We start from the raw sequence: 18,642 nt of genomic DNA, 5'->3' as shown, positions 1-18,642 counted from the left end.
ACTGTACTGCTCCTTGCTCTCCAGCATTGTAGAGTAGAAGCAAAATCACTAAGGCCTGTATAGTAACGTGTACTAGTGCAGAGTTAAATTATGGAATGCAACCCCACAAGAGGCTGTGATGGCTGGCAACTTGGATAGATTTACAAAGAGGCTCAGACAAATTCATAATAGCTGTCAATGGCTACTAACTATGATGGCTATGCGCTCGCTCTCTCCATGATCAGAGGCAGTATGCTTCCAAATACCAGTTGCTGGGCATCACCGGAGTGGAGAGTGCTGTTGGGTTCAGCAGGCTCTTCTTATATACACTATTGCATATTGTGGTTTTGAGTTGCAGACACCTTGCTTAAAAAGCTTTGGCTACCACTTGTTTGGAAGTCCTGCCTTAGCGCTTCTGAGCTTGGACTTCCAAACCTTCAGGGAGGGTTTTTCTGTGATACTCTGTACAACTGTACAGCGATCAAAGACAAGGTGTTATGGAGACATGAAATCCACATCTGCTTTCCTAAACTGTTTTGGTTGCAGTACTAAAAACATGACTAAGCATTATGTGAATGAGGCTTGGTTTCACACCCATTTCTCCCTCCCTTTCTCCTGTAGCACAGTGATTTCAACACCCCTCTCTCCCTTCTGGTGCAGCTGTTTTCAGTCTTTTACTACCTACATTTTTTTTATTACTTCTGAAAAGGCCAGATTATGGTTAGTTTAAATTGTGGTTTATTTAATAAACCTGGATTGTAAAGCATAGCTTGATCCTCATTTGTTTCACCATAGTCTAGTAATACACCAAGTCAGTTTTCATCATATCGGAGCTGTGACAAACTGTGGTTCATTTTAATTACAGTTTGTCCAAATAAGCCAACTTCAGACTTTATGTTCTTGGCTTCTTCAGATAATTCATAGTTAAAACTAACACTAGTTCTGGGTTTACACATAATTATAAACCATAGTTAGTTTAAAAACAGGAGGCAAATCTTTCCGATTTCACCCTCATAGCTATATTGGACAGGATTTGGGGAGCCCAAGACTTGCCCTGGCTAACTCCCACAGGGATGAACTATTATTCAGTGTTGCATCTGAATAAGGCATTTGTCCTTTTTTTGGCTGAACTGATGAGATTTGTTTACTGAACAAGAGAAAGCAGATTTTTTAATCTCCACCTTGTGGCTGCATCAGGATGGGGAGATACTGAAACAGTGGCTTAGCACTGGTGGTTAAACTGGTGGTTTAGTGTTACAGCTGAAATGGGCCAATGTAGGGGTATTCCAAAGACAATAAATACTCAACTTCCCCCCAAATAATTTCCACACCCTCAGTTGTGCATGCTTGTATTGACCTCTCAGTCCACTCTAAATATAAAGAAAAGTACATCAAGAGAGATGGCGGGAAAATACTAGCTTAGATGGCTTTAATATTGGGCACGTTTGTGGAGACAGATGCTGAGAGCAGATGGAACCCTTGCCCTTCTTATGCTGTCACACCTTATAAAGGAAGCATCAGTGACAGATAACAGTAACCACCTCTGAAACAACCTCCATAGTTGCAGATCAACAAAGTCATACTGTCATGGGACACAAAGTAGGCTTTTGGACAACTCTTTCCTGAGGTTTGTGTATGGAGGAGGGACTGAGCTGCTGCCCAAGTAAAAGGAGCACAGGACATACTTGTGTACTTCTTCAACTTTGTTTGGTCCCCTAACTGCACATTCATTTCACATGCCAGGTTTGAAGCAGCATGGTGCTCCTTTGTACATTGCTTTTTGGCCTTGGCAGTGCCATTCCCTGAAAAGAATTGGGGGCCAAATGCATCAAGAGAGACTGAAAGTAGAACACAATCTTGCTGGATTCCCTACAATCCTCACCCTACCTAGGAAGTAGATTAGTGAAGGCTTCAAAATGATTGTATAAGTCAAATGCTGCCTGTATGAAGATGACTTACAGCAAGTCAGTCAGTCTGTCTGTGTGTCTGGCCCAATACTGTCTACTCTGAGTGGCAGTAGCTCTTCCAGAGGTCTTTCCCATCATCAGCTACCTGATTCTGTAACTGGAGATGCCAAGGATGGAACCCAGGGGTCTTCTGCGTCCAAAACATGTGCTCTACTACTGGGGTATGGCTCTCCATTCTCTGTTTAACCATCACTGATCTGTACCACATTTTCCTGGAAGGGAGCAAAGATCTTGGGTCTAGTGAAAGGCTATGTAAGGTTTTAGCGGAGAAGAACTGTGGCTATGGTTCTGCTGTATGAATATGGTTGCAATTATACATTAGGACTGTTCTTGGTGGCACAGCACTTGCTGAGAAGATGGCATATGAAGTTTGGCTCTACAAGACTGCTATTGTTGAGTCTGCTTAAACTATATACTTCCTTCACTGCCAAGTTCACTGAATTTTGAGGTTTAACACACACACACACCCTTGACTGGGAAAAGTGGTGATTGAATGGAAAAAGAGAAATGAAGGTCTGTGATAACTATACCTATGAGCAACAGTGAAAGAATGTATTTGTGCGTACAAGTGGAAATGAGAAGGCTGAGTGGGTGCAGCAAAATGGGGATTTCAGAGAATTAAGGCAAGCAGAGGAACTTGAGAAGATGCAGGGATCTGTCAAACTGAGATGCCAAAATGGACAGATTTCCATGCTTGTGGTATGTGTGAAAGCAGAAGTCTCTACTGTGGGAGTCATCAAAGCTGTTTCACATGAATATGTAAAATGAAAGTAAGTAATGAAGGTTGCATTATGATTTTTTTAAAAGCTCATAGGTCTAAGAGGATTTCTATTTGAAGACTTATCACCAGTTCCTACTTTGTTTCCAGACATTACCTTTTTTTCTCTTTGTAAGCTTCCATTTGATATTCAAAGTAAAACTCCCTTACCAAGTTAATCCTTGCCCTGGAGTGGAGTGGTAACCACCACCCTGGCTTGGTCTCACAGGGACAAGCATACTTGGAAAATTCCATATTCAGAATAAAATACAAATTCAAATAAAAACCAGGAATGGACATGTAGTGGAAGGATAAAGAGACTTTTTTTTCCAATTCCTAATTAGTTACTTTTGTCGGGTAAAAGCTATAATCCTATATACTTGTAATGGAAAATAAGGCTTTCAGACTAGGACTTGCAAAGTCTTTGTGGAGCTCTTATTGGAAGCCCTTGCCAAGGCCAGGCCACCTATGTATCCCAAATCCCCACCAATTTCATTCAGCAGGTCCTTTTACAGCTTAAAAACTAATTCATCAAAACAGAACTGTCTCTGTGCACCTGTATGTCTTATGTCAAACTTTACAGGTATATAACCAAGCTCCATCCCTCTCCTTAATTTAATTAATTAAAACTTAATTCCTTGGGTTGTATTCTACTTCCATAAAGAGGTACCTATCACAGAACGAGTATCACACAAAAGAAAAAGATAGTATGATACTGGTGTGTGTGTTTTTTTAAGTAAACAACTGGCTATTCCAGTTACTAGAGGGCTCTTGGCCCCATCCACATTGAGGAAAGAAGACCAGCCCTACATCTGAAAAACTTTCCTCTCCCCCCCCCAATAACTTGGTTTTCCAAAGGTACTTGGAAGTAGAGATCTGATGTGACTGGAGTCCCATTCCTAGAGACTGGAGTCCTGAAATGCAGCACCACCACACAGCTTCCAGAAAGCTAATCTGTCTGTCCTGATGCTGGAGTTAGTGGCACCCTCATTCTCCATACCAGTCACCAACTGTCCCAGTTTTGCAAGAGCAAGAATTAGCTCCTCATCAGTCTAAGGGCTTCTATATACAATGCAATCCCATTGTGCAGTAAGAAAGCCTCATTCTTGATGTTCACTGAAGACATTCGAAGAGTGGTCATTTTCCCACAGTGATAGAAGTTAATCTCTTGAACAGCACTACACAATTGTTGGATGCTTAAGAGCTCATCACTGCTATTATTCTTTTGTTACCATTGGTATATAGTCAAAGATAGTTTCCCTAGCATGAGATCCTAAAAAATCCCACGCCTTTTTTCTAATGGCCTCTCCTAAAACCTAAATATTTAAAGCAGCCTTCCCAACCCAGTGCCTTCCAGCTGTTGTTAGACTCCAACTCCCACCACCTGACAGTTAGCCATGTTGGGTGGGGTTGATGGGAGGGTACCAAGTTGTAGAAGTCCACCTTAGATACTTCTTTGGAATATACTTGAGTGATCCCTGAGAAGAGCAGTTCTGAAAAGAAAACCTCAAACCCCATAACTTTCAGAAATGGCCTGAGCAACTTTGTTGCCAGTTTTTGTGGCTGAACAAGGCAAAGCTAATTCAGCATGTTATAGGGCTCCAACCCTGGAAAATGGGTGCAGTTTCACAACTCCCATCCCTCCAGTTCAGACTTGCAGCGCACTTCTGTATGAACCAACCATCAGTCTCATACAAAACTAGCATATTCCATAGCTGGCTTCCTGTATATACCACATACTGTCCTCAAGGGAAAGTGTGTCCCCAACAGCGTTGCTCATCCTTCCCTGATCTACACTGCAGAACACCATTATAGGCGTATTGTAGGACACCATACACTGGATATGGCAAAAAGTGGAAGGTCAACTCAGGAAGAGAAACCTGGTTGAAAAGAAGTTCTGAGAAAGCCAGACAAAAGGGAAGGAAAGAAGTTGAAATTTAGCACCCTTGTACCTTGAAAAAAAATAAGCCACACAAAATTAGAACCTAGCCTGACAACTAGTATTTCCAAGAGCTCTTCAAAAACGTAAGTCAGAAATGTATGGCAGCCCAGGACATGGCACATGGCTCTCCCTTCTGGAATTTGACCTCCATAGTTCTCAGCAAATAACAAAACAATTGTTTGCTTAGCACACGTCATCTGTCTTTCCCTCAGCCCAGCGTTTCAGCAGACAGATGTGCAGTTCAGTTCTGTAGGTTCCTGCATGGTTGTTGTACCCAGCTCTTCTGGTCCATCTGCTATACTGGGCTCACTGGAACATTGCCTATGGTTTAAGCTGGGCTGCAGGAGGAGACATGTGTCACCACTGTCTGGTTCTTCTGCCACCATTCCCGAGTGCATAATAGAAGCCATGGCCAACAGCTGGATATCAGAGTGAGCATTGGCAACAGTATGGCGACGGATAGTTCCACACTTCTCCAGGTACGCCTCACCCTCCTGTTCAGTCAGGGGCGTCAAGGCAGTCTCACTGACCTGTCGTGCTGCCACAGTGTGAGGAGAGAAGCTCAGCCCATTGAGTTTGGCACGAGGTCTATAATACCTTTTCTCTGGAACATAAGAAGGAAGGCATGTGGATTAATTGGAGATTTTATACAAATCCAAGCACAAGTGATGGTGCAGTCTTTCAGGAACTTTTCCCAGTGCCATCCAAATCAAGCAGTTTTGTTCTGCATGCAGGCTATGACATGTCACTGTGTCTAGATCAAGGCACTTAAAGAACATCATTCTCCCCAGGTGAATGTACAACATACACACACATACACAGTGTAAGAATAAAAAATGATTTAATATTTCCATCAAATACTGTTACCCACAGAGGAATGGGGAAGGGCATATTCTGATGATTAATTTATGTATGTATATAAATAATTTCTCAAGCATCTGTAATTTATAGAAACATTTGCACCAAGTGAGTCCAGAGGTTGTTCTTACCTGCATAACATTATAGTTTGTAATGTTTTATCAAAGGAATGGGATAGAATTATGCAACGGGAGAGCAGTTTTTAGATTCCACCATTTTCTAGCAATGTAATCCTATCTTCAGGTTAACAGATATCTGAAAAACGATAGCCTTCATGCATGCCGCTGTTTGCAGGTGCACTTACATCTCACATCTGTAGCCTCCCCATTTTTAGGCATCCATAGTGGGCATTTCCTCTATGCATACAACTTCTGAAGGAGGAGCATGAAGGTGGAAGTTGTCTATTGAGTTGGACTCTTCTCTTCCAGGGGTAGGTCTGCCTCCCCTGTCAACAGCAAAATAGCTGTCCTAGGTAAATACAGGAGGCACCAGAGAGCCCAATATGACCACTTCTCTACCCACTCATCACATATTACTGCCAGTGTGATGAATCAAGCATTGTCGCTGCCATGAAATAGAGGGGAAGAGAGATTCACAAGAAGAAGCAGATAACTGCGATCACCCAAATCTTGGGGAAAGTATGACAAGATGGTTTTCAGACAGGCTGGCAAGATGCAAAGCATCCTCTTGTAGGGATCCCATCTGAGACCTTCTGTATATATGATTATTTTGTTTATCTGCATGCCTACAGCTCCACAAAAGGGCCATTTAGTATAAGGCTCTAGGGCTCGAATCCACACGAGTGATGCACAAGATGAGTTGGTGAGTGGCCATGTCATGGCCCTGGGGTCCTGCAAGACCACAGAGGGCCCACTGTGTTCCCGTCTGTCTGCTCTTCTGCCCCAGAGTTTCACCTGGGTTCCAGTCAGTCTGCCATGTCCTTTTCCCAAGGCAATGGTGCTACTTCTAGACTGCATTCTTCCTTGTCCTTCCAAAATGCATGTTCCTGTCTCACAAACTCCAGCACAGTGGTGTCATGATGTGCAGTGTACCAGCATAGTCTGTGAATAAGCACTGATGCCACAGCAAGGTGAATCTTTCTACAAGGAGGGGCCTATGCCCTTTGGGTTTTATTTATTTATTTATTATTTGATTTATATCCCACCCTTCCTCCTGGCAGGAGCCCAGGGAGGCAGGACGGGGTTTATGGGCAGACCTCCTAGCCACTGGGCTATGAAGCTGCCTAATTTGATTGCATTGGCACTACATCATGTGACTGGCTCTGGCTGTGTCCCAGGCAAAAGGCTATTCCTCTGCCAACTTTGTTTGGGCTCCAGAGAAAGGTCTGAGGTTGCTGATGAAGGCATTGGTTGTTGCCTTCCTGTGTTTTGGCATCTGATGTTAGCTATGCTGGAGGAACACAATGTGGGCTAATAGCATGTTTTGCAGTGCAGGAGGAAAAAAGAAATCATGGTATTCATACCAGCCCCACATGGTGACTGGTACCATCCATGCATGGATAACATGGGGGCATAACTGCAGTTAGTGGAGGAGATGTTAAAGTTAGCTATCATCGCTCCTACTGCTATTATTGTGATTTTGATATGGCTGATGGAAGAATATGTGATCTATAAGTGACTGCAACAATATAGGCTCTGGTGGTCTGTAACAGTGACAAAAAAAATGTGCACAGGAAGAACATACAATTCTTCCTCACCTCCAGCCTGGACCCATATCTATTGCCTCTTCCTAGAAGCTCCCTGACATCTGAACCCCACATAGTAACTGGCTGCATATTTTGAAACGTCTTACTCAACAGTGAGAGTTCAAGCAAGCAAGCAAACAAATAGAAAATGAGAGGCTTACGATTCCATTCCACATTATGTTCAACAAGTTTGTTTGTTTCACATGAAACTTGTGGTACATTAAATTGTAGAGCTTTAAGGGGATACAGCCACAAAGTCTGACTGAGAGCTGATCTATTGTACACATTGCACAGTTTTTCAGAGATTACACAACTTACATCTTCTCAGCAAGACTAATGAGAGTCAAAGTGCTTCCTCCACTAGGGATGATCAATAGCCAGCTAGTTATGCTACATAAGTAAGCACCATTAACAACCACAACCCAGGGGCGGATTAAGCTGAGGAGGGCCCCTAGGCTGATTGGTGGTTGGGGCCCCCTATCCCCACGCTTCACCTACCTTTCTGTTGTTTTTTGCGGCACGCAGATTTGCCATCAATCAAGATGGCGGCCGAGGTTTCCCTAAGGAGCTGAAGCCTCTGCCGCCATCTTTGTTGATGGCAGCAACACATACATGCCATCAGCCAAGATGGCGGCAGAGGCTTCAGCCCCTTAAGGAAACCTTGGCCGCCATCTTGACTGATGGCAAATCTGCGCACTGCAAAAAACAACGGAAAAGTATTTAAAGCAGGGGGATAGTGGGGGGATGGCGGTCTGCGGATGCTTCCGCGGATCGCAGAAGGAGAGCGGAGGGTCCCCTGTAGTTCCAGGGGCCCTCGGGCCAGTGCCCCACGGGCCCCCAAGAGCTCCAGGCCCCTAGGCTTCAGCCTACTAAGCCTAATGGATAATCCGGCCCTGCCACAACCTGATGGTGGTTGTTACTACCCTCTAAAACACTGTTCTTCAATCTTGGGTCCCCAGCTGTTGTTGGACAACTATCATTCTTGGCCATTGGCTAAGCTGGCTGGAGTTGATGGGAGTTGCAGTCCAACAACGTCCAGGGACACAAGGTTGAAGAACAGTGCCCTAAAGGTGTCAGTTAAGGGAGAAACTGAGAAGTCATACCATTAGTCTAAGGCAGGTTGCTAACCTGGCACTTGTGAAGGGTTTCATTGGCACCCCAGGGCAGGGCCCTGAGACTCAGAGCTTTCATTTCTTAAAAAAATAAGTCTCTAGTCTAGCCCTCCTAGAAAGAAAGTTATGAAGCAAAATATACAGGTACTTTTCCAAGCGATTTCTGTGAAGTGAGGCTGCCTGACTGCTCTTATCTGTCCATGTTATAAACCAATGAGTATAGCCAGATCTGTGATTGGTAAGTGAGTTGTCTGGACACCAGGCTATGGAAACTCTTCAGGACCCCAGGGATTCCTGTTTTCCCTTGCCCTTTCAGTGCACTTGTCCTGCTTCCGTCTTATTTTTTAGTAGTCCTTGAATCTCCATAGTTTGCCCTTCATAATGTACTGTGAGAGGACAAAGGCTAGGTCTGTCATCAGGGGGAGGCTATTTTTGTGGGGGGTAGAAGAGATTGCTAGCTACTAATGTAATCAGCTTTGGGGTTACTTTTGAATATGAAATTACTGGATATTTTTCTTGAGCTTTATGCTCATTAAGTATTTTGATGTATACTAAAGTAAGGGTTTTTTTAGTGTTGTAGTGAGATTGTACATTTTATTATGTATTATTACCATATTACTGTAGCTAGACTGTCTGTTGTTTGTGTGAACTGCTTTGAGCATGGATGTATTTGTGGAAAATGCAGCATATAGACTATTACTTCTTGTTTTCCTAACAACCAGGATGCATCTTTCCTGTGGTGGGTTTGTATGAGATCAGGTACTCCCTAGAAGTTATTTTCTGTAAATACTACTACACAATAAACATGTGTGGATGTTAAAGATTCCCTCCCCAAATGGCAAGAGCAAAGCGTTAAAACTTATGCAAAGAAGCTTAGGTATGTCTGCTGTGCAGGAGCTGATGTCAAGGCACTCATTATTAATTCGCTGTATAATTAACTTCCAGTACAATGGTATACATGTCTACTTCAGAAGTACGTCTTTGTGTTTAATGGGGATCACTTCCAGGTAATGGGGCTTAGTCCCATTACACAGGCAGCAATCTTTGCGCTAATGAGACAACTTCACTGGATTAAAAAAAAAGCTGCTAATACGCAACACACTCTTAGAGGGAGGAAGGTCTCAGGCTAAGGCTTTGTTCGTATATCTCTCGAAAAGTTACACCAATCCTTCCGTCTATTACACTGATGTATCGGTCAGTGTTTTTAAAACCATATAATCCACGTGACCTTTGCTTATTTTGTGGTGTTAATATTCAAGCAGCCTGTAAGCTTCAAATGGCCTGCATAAATGGTCCCAGGGACTTACATAAGCTAGTATAAATACATAAATACATTCAGTAATATCCTTTGCTTCATGGGTATGAGCAAGCTTTCTAAGAAAACTTCAAGAGGCTCAGTTCTTTAGGGCCAGGGATAGCATTCCCTTCACTCCCCTGCCCCGGATTTAATTTGGGAGAAGTGGTAAAAGATACCAAATTCCATATTGAGCTAAGATGGAAAATGCCATTCAGTAACAATTGTTTTGTTCCCAATATTTTTAAATGTTGGACGTTACAATGCTTATAAAAAGCAACATCATCATCATCATTATTACTACTACAGTATTATAATTGCAATGGGTTGGGTTCAGAGTTGCCCGTTTGCAAGGGAGTTTTCTGTTTGTTTGTTTGTTTTGCTGATTTCCCCTTCTCCCTGCAGCCCCCTATACCATCACACAATTGTTCCAGAGCAGATTTTCAGAAGTACAGGGGGAAGAGACAATCAGCAAAAGGACACCTCTTCCGGCAGGAGTGTTCCATAAGCACAGTAATACTGACAGGAACTCTGGCTCCAAGCCAAAATAATTATTGCAAAATTTTATTATTGCAATAAGTTGCAAGGAATAATTCAGAAATATAAAGCTCTTTTTAAAGTCTTCTGGCACACTCCCAGCACGCATGAATGGGAGGCAATCAGTACACAGACAGAAAATCACAGCCAACTATTCTTCATGCTGTGCCACAAACTCTGCAGAAATTATACCCTGGAGAAAAACAAAAGTGAACTTGATTTGTATGAGACACCAGATTTTAAGGACAGGCAAGCCTGGAGATTGAAGAACAAAAATAGCTTGCATAGTACCCTTAATGAGACAGTTATCCTGGATTTGATCTGTAAGTGAAATTTTTGCTCAGTTTGGGTACAATTAATTTGTTCAAACAAAGCTTGTTTAAGCTCAACCAATACCTCTAGTTAAAACGAGAGAAAGAGAGACAATGAAAATGGAAATGGACTGCCTTCAAGTCAATTCTGACTTATGGCAACCCTATGAATAGGGTTTTGATGGTAAGCGGTATTCAGAGATGGTTTTCCAAGACCTCAATGGATGACTGAAGAAACTCTTAAAATGCTTAAAGAGAGAAAGAAAGCAAAAGGACATAGAAACATGGTTAGAATCCTAAATGCAACAATACAGAGACTAGCGCATAGGAACAAAGAGAACTATTACAATAGTTATTGTATAGAAATAGAACAGGACAACAAAAAGGGAAGAACAAGAGCCCTAATCCAAAAGATTACAGAAATGAAAGGGAAGTTTAAACCAAGAGTAGGAACGTTGAATAATCAACAGGGGAACACACTGACTGAATGAGATGAAATAAAAGGAAGATGAAAGCAACACACTGAAGAACTCTATAAAAGAGATGCAAGGATGGCAGATTCATTCACAAAAGAACTGTATGATGACGAACCAGACATTTTAGAATGGGAGGTGAAAGCTGCTCTTAAAATACTTGGAAGAAACAAATCACCAGGAACAGATGGCATACCAATCGAGTTGCTACAACCTACTGAGACTGAATCTGTCCAAATTTTGATAAAAATTTGTCAAAAAATATGGAAAACTAAACAATGTCCCACAGACTGGAAGCTTTCAATATACATCCCACTTCCAAAGAAAGAGGATCCCAGGGAATGCAGTAATTACCATATATTCCGGCGTATAAGACGACTTTTTAACCATGGAAAATCTTCTCCAAAGTCGGGGGTCGTCTTATACGCCGGGTGTCATCTTATTAGGGTTGCCATATTGCCCGGATAGCCGGGTTTTACCCGGATTCTAAGCATGCCACCCGGCGCCCGGCTAGCCCCTTAGGTGGCCCGGATTCTCAGCTTTCATTTAAAAAAAAATTAAGTTTCTAGGTGGTGCGGTTCTCGAGATATATATAAAAACGTCAAGCACCCCCCCCGTTAAATCTTTTTTTAAACTACTGTATAGCACTTCGTAGCTTTAACCCCACCCGTTCAGGATTTCAGCCAATCAGTGAAGTGTTTGTTTGGTGGCAGTGTCTGCAAAACCTCATTGCGAGGCCAGAAAATGGTGGTTTCCCCTCCTGTTTATCTGAAAATCTCATAAATTGGGTAGGTATATACATTTCAGTTTTTCCCCCTGTTGTGTGTAGGAGTCAGATCCTGGGCAGTGTTTTGAAAACCTTCCCAATAGTTGCTTTTGGGGGTAAAAACAGTGCTAATCCCATATGTCCAGAGTAAATCCTATTGAATTCAGTAGGAATTACTTTTGAGTAGACATGATTATGAATGTGCTGAAAATCAATGGGACTTTGGAGTGAATGTAAAAAAGAATTGTGTTTGTGTTCTCTTTCTGCCCCCCCCAGTCCTATTTTAAAGCAAGTAGGCAGGGCTTACTTAGGTATTGCAGTTTTTATTCTGTAGGAAACTAATACTGATTTTTAAAAAACTAATACTGATTTTTCTGCAATGACCAATTGGTTTGACAATAAACTATTATATGGGCTGTATGTATTTATACATCTGCAGTGTGTGCGTGTGTGTATGGAGTCTTTCCAACACCCCTGTGAGGTAGGGTTGGAAACCAAGGCAGCTCACAAGAAATAAAGCCATTTAAAATCCAATAACCATAAAAACAAGTATAAACAGTTGCAAAACAGTGTAAAGTGGCATGATTCGGAATTTTGGGTTGTGTGAATGAAGTTGCTTATCACTTGAGGTCGCAGTTCTGTCCCTGTTTGAGTAAGCCCCATTGAATACGCTGGGACTTGCTTCTGAATAAATAAATTTAGGATTGCACTATAAATATCTTTACAGTTTGTGTAAATAATAAATATATTTGATAGTTATGCTTATATAAATATTTCTTCATTTATCGTATTTTTGGTTTTTGGTTAGGAATCCTGACTGGTTGTGAGATGCTTAGTTTTTTGCCTTATAGGAATCTTGTTGTGGTTGGTATGGTATTACATTTAGGAAAGTGTTACTGCCTTCTGTATTTTTTTTCCTATTTGCATTTCACTTATCTTTAACCTCACTCCGTTACAGCCATAGAAGCAACAGCAGCATATGCAAGATAATTAACTCCCATTAGTGATAAGAACAAGAATTTATAATTATTATTTCAATTAAAACAAGAGGCTTATCAATACTTTGAAGAGGACCAGATATTTATTTTCTTTCTGAGCCCAGGACTGGGTCTTTCATGATGCCCGGTGTGTGTGGGGGGGGGGGGAGCAGGAGAGTAGTTGATAAGACAGACATCCTGGCATTGATAATCGAATTAGCAAGGTATGTGTGGGGTTGTTGTACACTTCCAGGCTCAGTTTCATTTTGAGTATGGAGGTGGAACCTGTGTAGATGTGGTTATCAAAGGGAGAAGAAATTTTGAGTTAAGCAAAGCTCTGCTTTTATAAAACCTAAGAAACATACAGTACTTTGAATGTCTGAGTGCCTGCACCAGTGGAATACTGGAGGAACTTGTAAAACTTGCTGCAACAGTATTTAGAACTGAGCATGTGGTGTGAAAGACTCCTTTTCCTAACATTTTGGCTTGTTTTTCTCTGATTGTGTATTTTTATTGTTTTTACTATATTTGTAGGCTGTGCTGAGCTCTGTTTTTAACAGCAAAAGGGCAGGATATAAATTCTCTTAATCAATCAATAAATACTCCATAGTGTTGGAAACTAGAGTCTAGGCATTTAATGTTGCTTTTAAAAAAAAGATTTCTCACATCTTTCCCCAGTTTTTGGTGGTAATTCCTAGGCACAAAAACAAAACAACTGGACAATCCAAATATTAATATTTATAAGTTTATAAGTGACAGTTTTCCTGCTAAGTACCTGCATGTCATAAGCAGGGGTAGTCTTATACGGCGAGTATATCCCAAACTCTATATTTTAACTGGGAAAGTTGGGGGGTCGTCTTATACGCCCAGTTGTCTTATACGCCGGAATATACGGTAATGGACTTTTTCCTTAATATCCCATGCAATAAAGTAATGCTCAAGATTCTACAACAAAGGCTCTTACCATATATGGAGCGAGAAATGCTACATGTCCAAGCTGGATTTAGAAAAGGAAGAGGCACCAGAGATCATATCTCAAACACACGTTGGATAATGGAACGGAGTAAGGAATTTCAAAAGGAAATCACCCTGTGCTTTACAGCAAAGCCTTTGATTGCGTAGATCATGAAAAACTATGGAATACTTAAAAGAAATGGGGTGCCACAGCATCTGATTGTCCTGATGTGCAACCTATACTCTGACAAGAGGCTACTGTAAGGACAGAATATGGAGAAAACTATTGGTTCCCAATCGCAAAAGGTGTGAGACAGGGGTGTATTTTATCAACCTATTTGTTTAATCTATATGCAGAACATATCATATGGTAAGCGGGATTGGACCAAGATGAAGGAGATGTTAAAACTGGAGGGAGAAATATCAATAATTTAAGATATGCAGACGATACCATACTACTAGCAGAAACTAGTAATGATTTGAAACAAATGCTGAGGAAAGTTGAAGAAGAAAGCACAAAAGCAGGACTACAGTTGAATGTCAAGAAGACTAAAGTAATGACAAAGATTTATGTAACTTTAAAGTTGACAATGAGGACATTGAACTTGTCAAGGATTATCAGTACCTTGGCACAGTTCTTAACCCAAATGGAGGCAATAGTCAAGAAATCAGAAGAAGGCTAGGACTGGCGATAGCAGCTATGAGAGAACAAGAAAAGGTCCTCAAATGCAAAGATATATCACTGAACACTAAAGTCAGGATCATTCAAACCATGGTATTCCCGATCTCTATGTATGGATGTGAAAGTTGGACAGTGAAAAAAGCAGATAAGAGAAAAATGAACTCATTTGAAATGTGGTGTTGGAGGAGAGCTTTGTGCATAGCATGGACTGAGAAAATGACAAATAATTGGGTGTTAGAGCAAATTAAACCAGAACTATCACTAGAAGCTAAAATGCTGAAACTGAGGTTATCATACTTTGGACACATCATGAGAAGATATGATTCATTAGAAAAGATAATAACGCTGGGAAAAACAGAAGGGAGTAGAAAAAGAGGAAGGCCAAACAAGAGATGGATTGATTCCATAAAGGAAGCCACAGACCTGAACTTACAAGATCTGAACAGGGTGGTTCATAACAGATGCTCTTGGAGGTTGCTGATTCATAGAATCGCCATAAGTCGTGATCGACTTGAAGGCACATAATGACAACAACAAAGCTCAGCCCAATTTCAAAGTAATATTCCATTATTCTCTCAACTATCACCCTAGTTTTAAGTACAAAGGGATGTTAAAGAGCATTGAATAAACTAGTCCTCCAAATTATGCTTTCTAAATTTTGACAGAAAATATTTGATAATGATGGGAAACACTAAACCATGATTTATGGAGCCAGGACAAGAACTAGGGCCAGCACTCCTCCCTCACCTGTCCTTTTGTGTGCTTGCTTCAGCACTTCATTCCTGGTTTGTTAATAAGCCAGAGTTTTCTGTTACATCTAAACTGGGAAACTCTGGCTTAATGTCAGTTAAACCCATATAAGCCAGGAACAGAGCCTGGCTTATTCTGTTTTATTAACAGAAATTAAACCAGGATGTCAACCCTGATACTTCCTGGCTTCATAAACCAGTTTAATAAGCTGGGAAAAGTTTGTCCCAGTCAGACCAGAACACTTAGGATGCACCTAAGCATGTTAGCAGTACTAGTTGCAGTCACCCAAGAAACATTTTCTTCAATACATTTCCTGGGGGACTGGGGGGAGGGGATATTTGAAAATTTGCATATTTGAAAATTTGAAATTAAAATTAACTTTTGTAAATTTGAACATGAAATTGAGTCAAATTATGACATCAGTGTCTGAACTGTACAGATTTCTTAAAAGCCTCATTCCAACTTATAGCATAAAGAACATAGGAAGAGCCTGCCTGGATCAGACCAAAACACCTATCTAGTCCAGCATCCTGTCTCCCACCTTGGTTAGTCAAACACTACAAGGAGGACAGGAGCATTATAGCAGTCTCCCATTAAGATCCCCAGAAGCTGGTATTTAGAGGGGCACCATTCCCCTGGCAGCAGACAGGCTACAGCAGGGGACAGAACAAAAGGGTTGTAGGATACATTTTGACACCTCCTCTATTGGAACCTTTCCACTCCAGCTGGTCCTTGTACTCAAGTTTGCTTGTTTCCTCTTCCCTCCCAATCCATTTTCCTTTCTTGTGTCTTTTTTAGATTAGACGCCTGAGGGCAGTGACTTATAAGCCACTCTGGGAGCCTTTATTTATTTATTTATTTTGTTAAATTTCTATTCCACATTCCTCCCAGAAGGAGCCCAGGGCGGCAAACAAAAACACTAAAAGCACTTTAAAGAATTTTAAAAACAAAGAGACTTTAAAACATATTAAAACAAAACTTCTTTAAAAATACAACAACTTTAAAAACAACTTCATATTTCAGGGGAGGAAATTCCAAAGTGTTGGTGCCACAATACTGAAGGTCCACATCCTATGTTGTGTGGAATGGACCTCCTGATAGGATGTTATCTGCAGGAGACCTTCACCTGCAAAGAGCAGTGACTGACTAGGTATATAAGGGGTAAGACTATCTTTCAGATATCCTGGTCCCAAGCTGCTTAGGGTTTTGTACACCAAAACCAGCACCTAGAACTTGGCCCGGTTGCTAATGGGCAGCCAGTGCAATTCTTTCAGCAGTGGGGTAACATGTTGGCGATACCCTGCCACAGTGAGCAGTCACGCCACCTCATTTTGCATCAGCCACAGCTTCCAGACCAACCTCAAGGACAGCCCCACATACAGCGCATTACAGTAATCCAGCCTGGAGATTACCAGCACATGGACAACAGTGGTCAGGCTATCCCAGTCCAGAAACTACTTGGCTGTCTTATCAGACAAATCTGGTAAAAGGCACTCCTAGCCACTGAGGTCACCTGGCCCACTACCGACAAAGATGGATCCAGGAGCACCCCCCAAACTATGAACCTGCTCTTTCAGAGGGAGTACGACCCCATCCAAAGCAGGCAACTGTCCAATTATCCAAACTTGGGAACCACCAACCCACATCACCTCCATCTTGCTAGCATTCAGACTCAGTTTATTAGCCCTCATCCAACGCACCACTGAGTCCAGGCACTGGTCCAGGGCTTGACGGCCTCTCCCGATTCAGATATTACAGAGAAACAGAGCTGGGTATCATCAGCGTACTGCTGACACCTTGCCCCAAATCACCTGATGACCACTCCCAAGGGCTTCATATAGATGTTAAACAGCACTGGGGACAGGATGGTACCCTGCAGCACCCCACAGCACAATTGCCAGGGGGCCAAAATACAATCACCCAATGTTATTATCTGAAAACAATCCTGGAGATAGGATTGGAACCACTATAAAACATTGCCTCTGATACCCATCTCACCAAGTCATCCCAGAAGGATACCATGGTCAATAGTATCAAAAGCTGGGTCGCACTCCCCCTGTCCTTCTCCCGATAAAGGTCATCCATCAGGGCGACCAAGGCCGATTCAGTCCCATAATCAGGCCTGAACCCAGACTGGAATAGGTCAGGATAATCCATTTCACCCAAGAGTACTTGCAATTGCTGCACCACAACCCTCTCGATCACCTTAGCTGAAAAGCGAAAGAATAAACAAATCTCATTTTATGCAGTTGAGTTTCCCACATTTGAGGAAATTGCAGAGGTCAGCACACCCAGAGTGCAATGGATGAGCCTCACCTGGGAAAACCTCCTTCAGGATCAAGGTATCTCCCTTGCAGGTAAGTATAAATAAAGCCTCTGATACTGGAGATAATATAGCCACGATGACTATATTCTTCATGCCATTGTTAGCCTTGTCCCCCATGAATTCGTCTAAACAATCTTAAGTAAGCACTCTTATGGTTGCTGTAATGTTTTTTTCCTGTAACCAATGACTACATATGAAAAACATTACATCAGTGGGGTTTTGCACCAAAATAGATTCCCAAACACAGTTCCTTCCAGCAAAATCCTAATTGATTTTTTTTCAATGTAACAATGTATTTCACATACACTGTTTGGTGAAGTAATAAGCTATACTAAGATCACCAACAGACTGCAGGGCATAGTATCCAACAGTAATGTGGCATAAAGATATATTTATATTTTAAAATATTACTACTTGCCTGTTTAGGTAGGGTGAAATCCATCATTGTGTACACAGCCTTTCGCTCATGCAATTGGACTTCACCTTCTCAATTGTAGCTCCTCCAATATCTGCTCTGGAGGGTTCATCATTCATCCAGAGCAGATATTGGGGGTGCCTGGGAAGAAAGAAAGGGGAAGGCCTGTTGTGCAAGCAGAAGCCCTTTCCTCTCACACACAGACACCATTGGATTTAAGCATAAGTCATTTGGGGAAAATGATGAACAAGTTGTTTCCCTATGCATCCATACACTCAGCTCCTTTTATTTAAGTCAGGCCAAGCTCATTACTATTAAAAGCTCAAATATAGCTCTTGAGGATTTCAAGGGAGGGCCTTTTCAGTGGTGATGCCTCATCTTTGAAATTCCCCACCATCACATTTGTGAAGTCCCTTCATTAAATTATGTTTGAGAGTTGGATTTAAATGTTTCTATTTTAGCAAGGCTTCTAAATTACTGTTCTGCTCTTTTCACTGTTTTATAGTGCAGTCCTAACTCAGAAGTAAGTCCCATTGAATTCAATGGGGCGTGAACCTAATTCTACACTGACTCTATCTGTCCCTAAACCAGATCCTGTCTTGGACACTAAGCCCTATCCCTCTCAAATCCCTATGTATTCTCACTCTTTTTATATATGGTTCAGAAGCAATATGACCCTGAATTATCAGTTGCTGGTGAAAAATGTGGGAGATAACTATTGCCCTCATGTCCCGCACCTGGTTGGCCACAGTGGGAAGCTGGATGTTGGATGAATTATTAGGTCTTTGGTTTGATCCAGCAAGCCTCTTCTTATGTTATATATATATAAACTCCTCC

General features: G+C 41.7%; 1 protein-coding gene and 1 non-coding gene across 9 annotated transcripts in view; both read right to left on the bottom strand.

Moving 5' to 3' along the window:
- Positions 1-1,040: 1,040 nt before the first annotated feature.
- The window catches only part of PRR5L (proline rich 5 like), a 101,883-nt gene continuing 84,281 nt past the window's right edge, over positions 1,041-18,642 (bottom strand). For 7 of the 8 annotated variants that reach the window (XM_061610797.1, XM_061610800.1, XM_061610803.1 and 4 more), the window contains exon 9: positions 1,042-5,249. In XM_061610797.1, coding sequence (XP_061466781.1) covers positions 4,867-5,249 — 383 coding nt within the window. In that variant the 3' untranslated portion in view covers positions 1,042-4,866. Of the gene's footprint in view, positions 5,250-18,642 lie in introns of all 8 variants that reach the window. The other variant, XM_061610804.1, reaches the window with a different exon arrangement.
- LOC133378627 (U1 spliceosomal RNA) lies at positions 17,265-17,429 on the bottom strand. Its single transcript, XR_009761071.1, has one exon. It is a non-coding gene; the product is annotated as a U1 spliceosomal RNA (small nuclear RNA).

The sequence above is a fragment of the Rhineura floridana genome, chromosome 2 (assembly GCF_030035675.1).
Source record: "Rhineura floridana isolate rRhiFlo1 chromosome 2, rRhiFlo1.hap2, whole genome shotgun sequence".
Taxonomy (NCBI): Eukaryota; Metazoa; Chordata; class Lepidosauria; order Squamata; family Rhineuridae; genus Rhineura; species Rhineura floridana.
The sequence above is the reverse complement of the archived record's forward strand: the minus strand, read 5'-3'. Positions and strand labels throughout refer to the sequence as shown.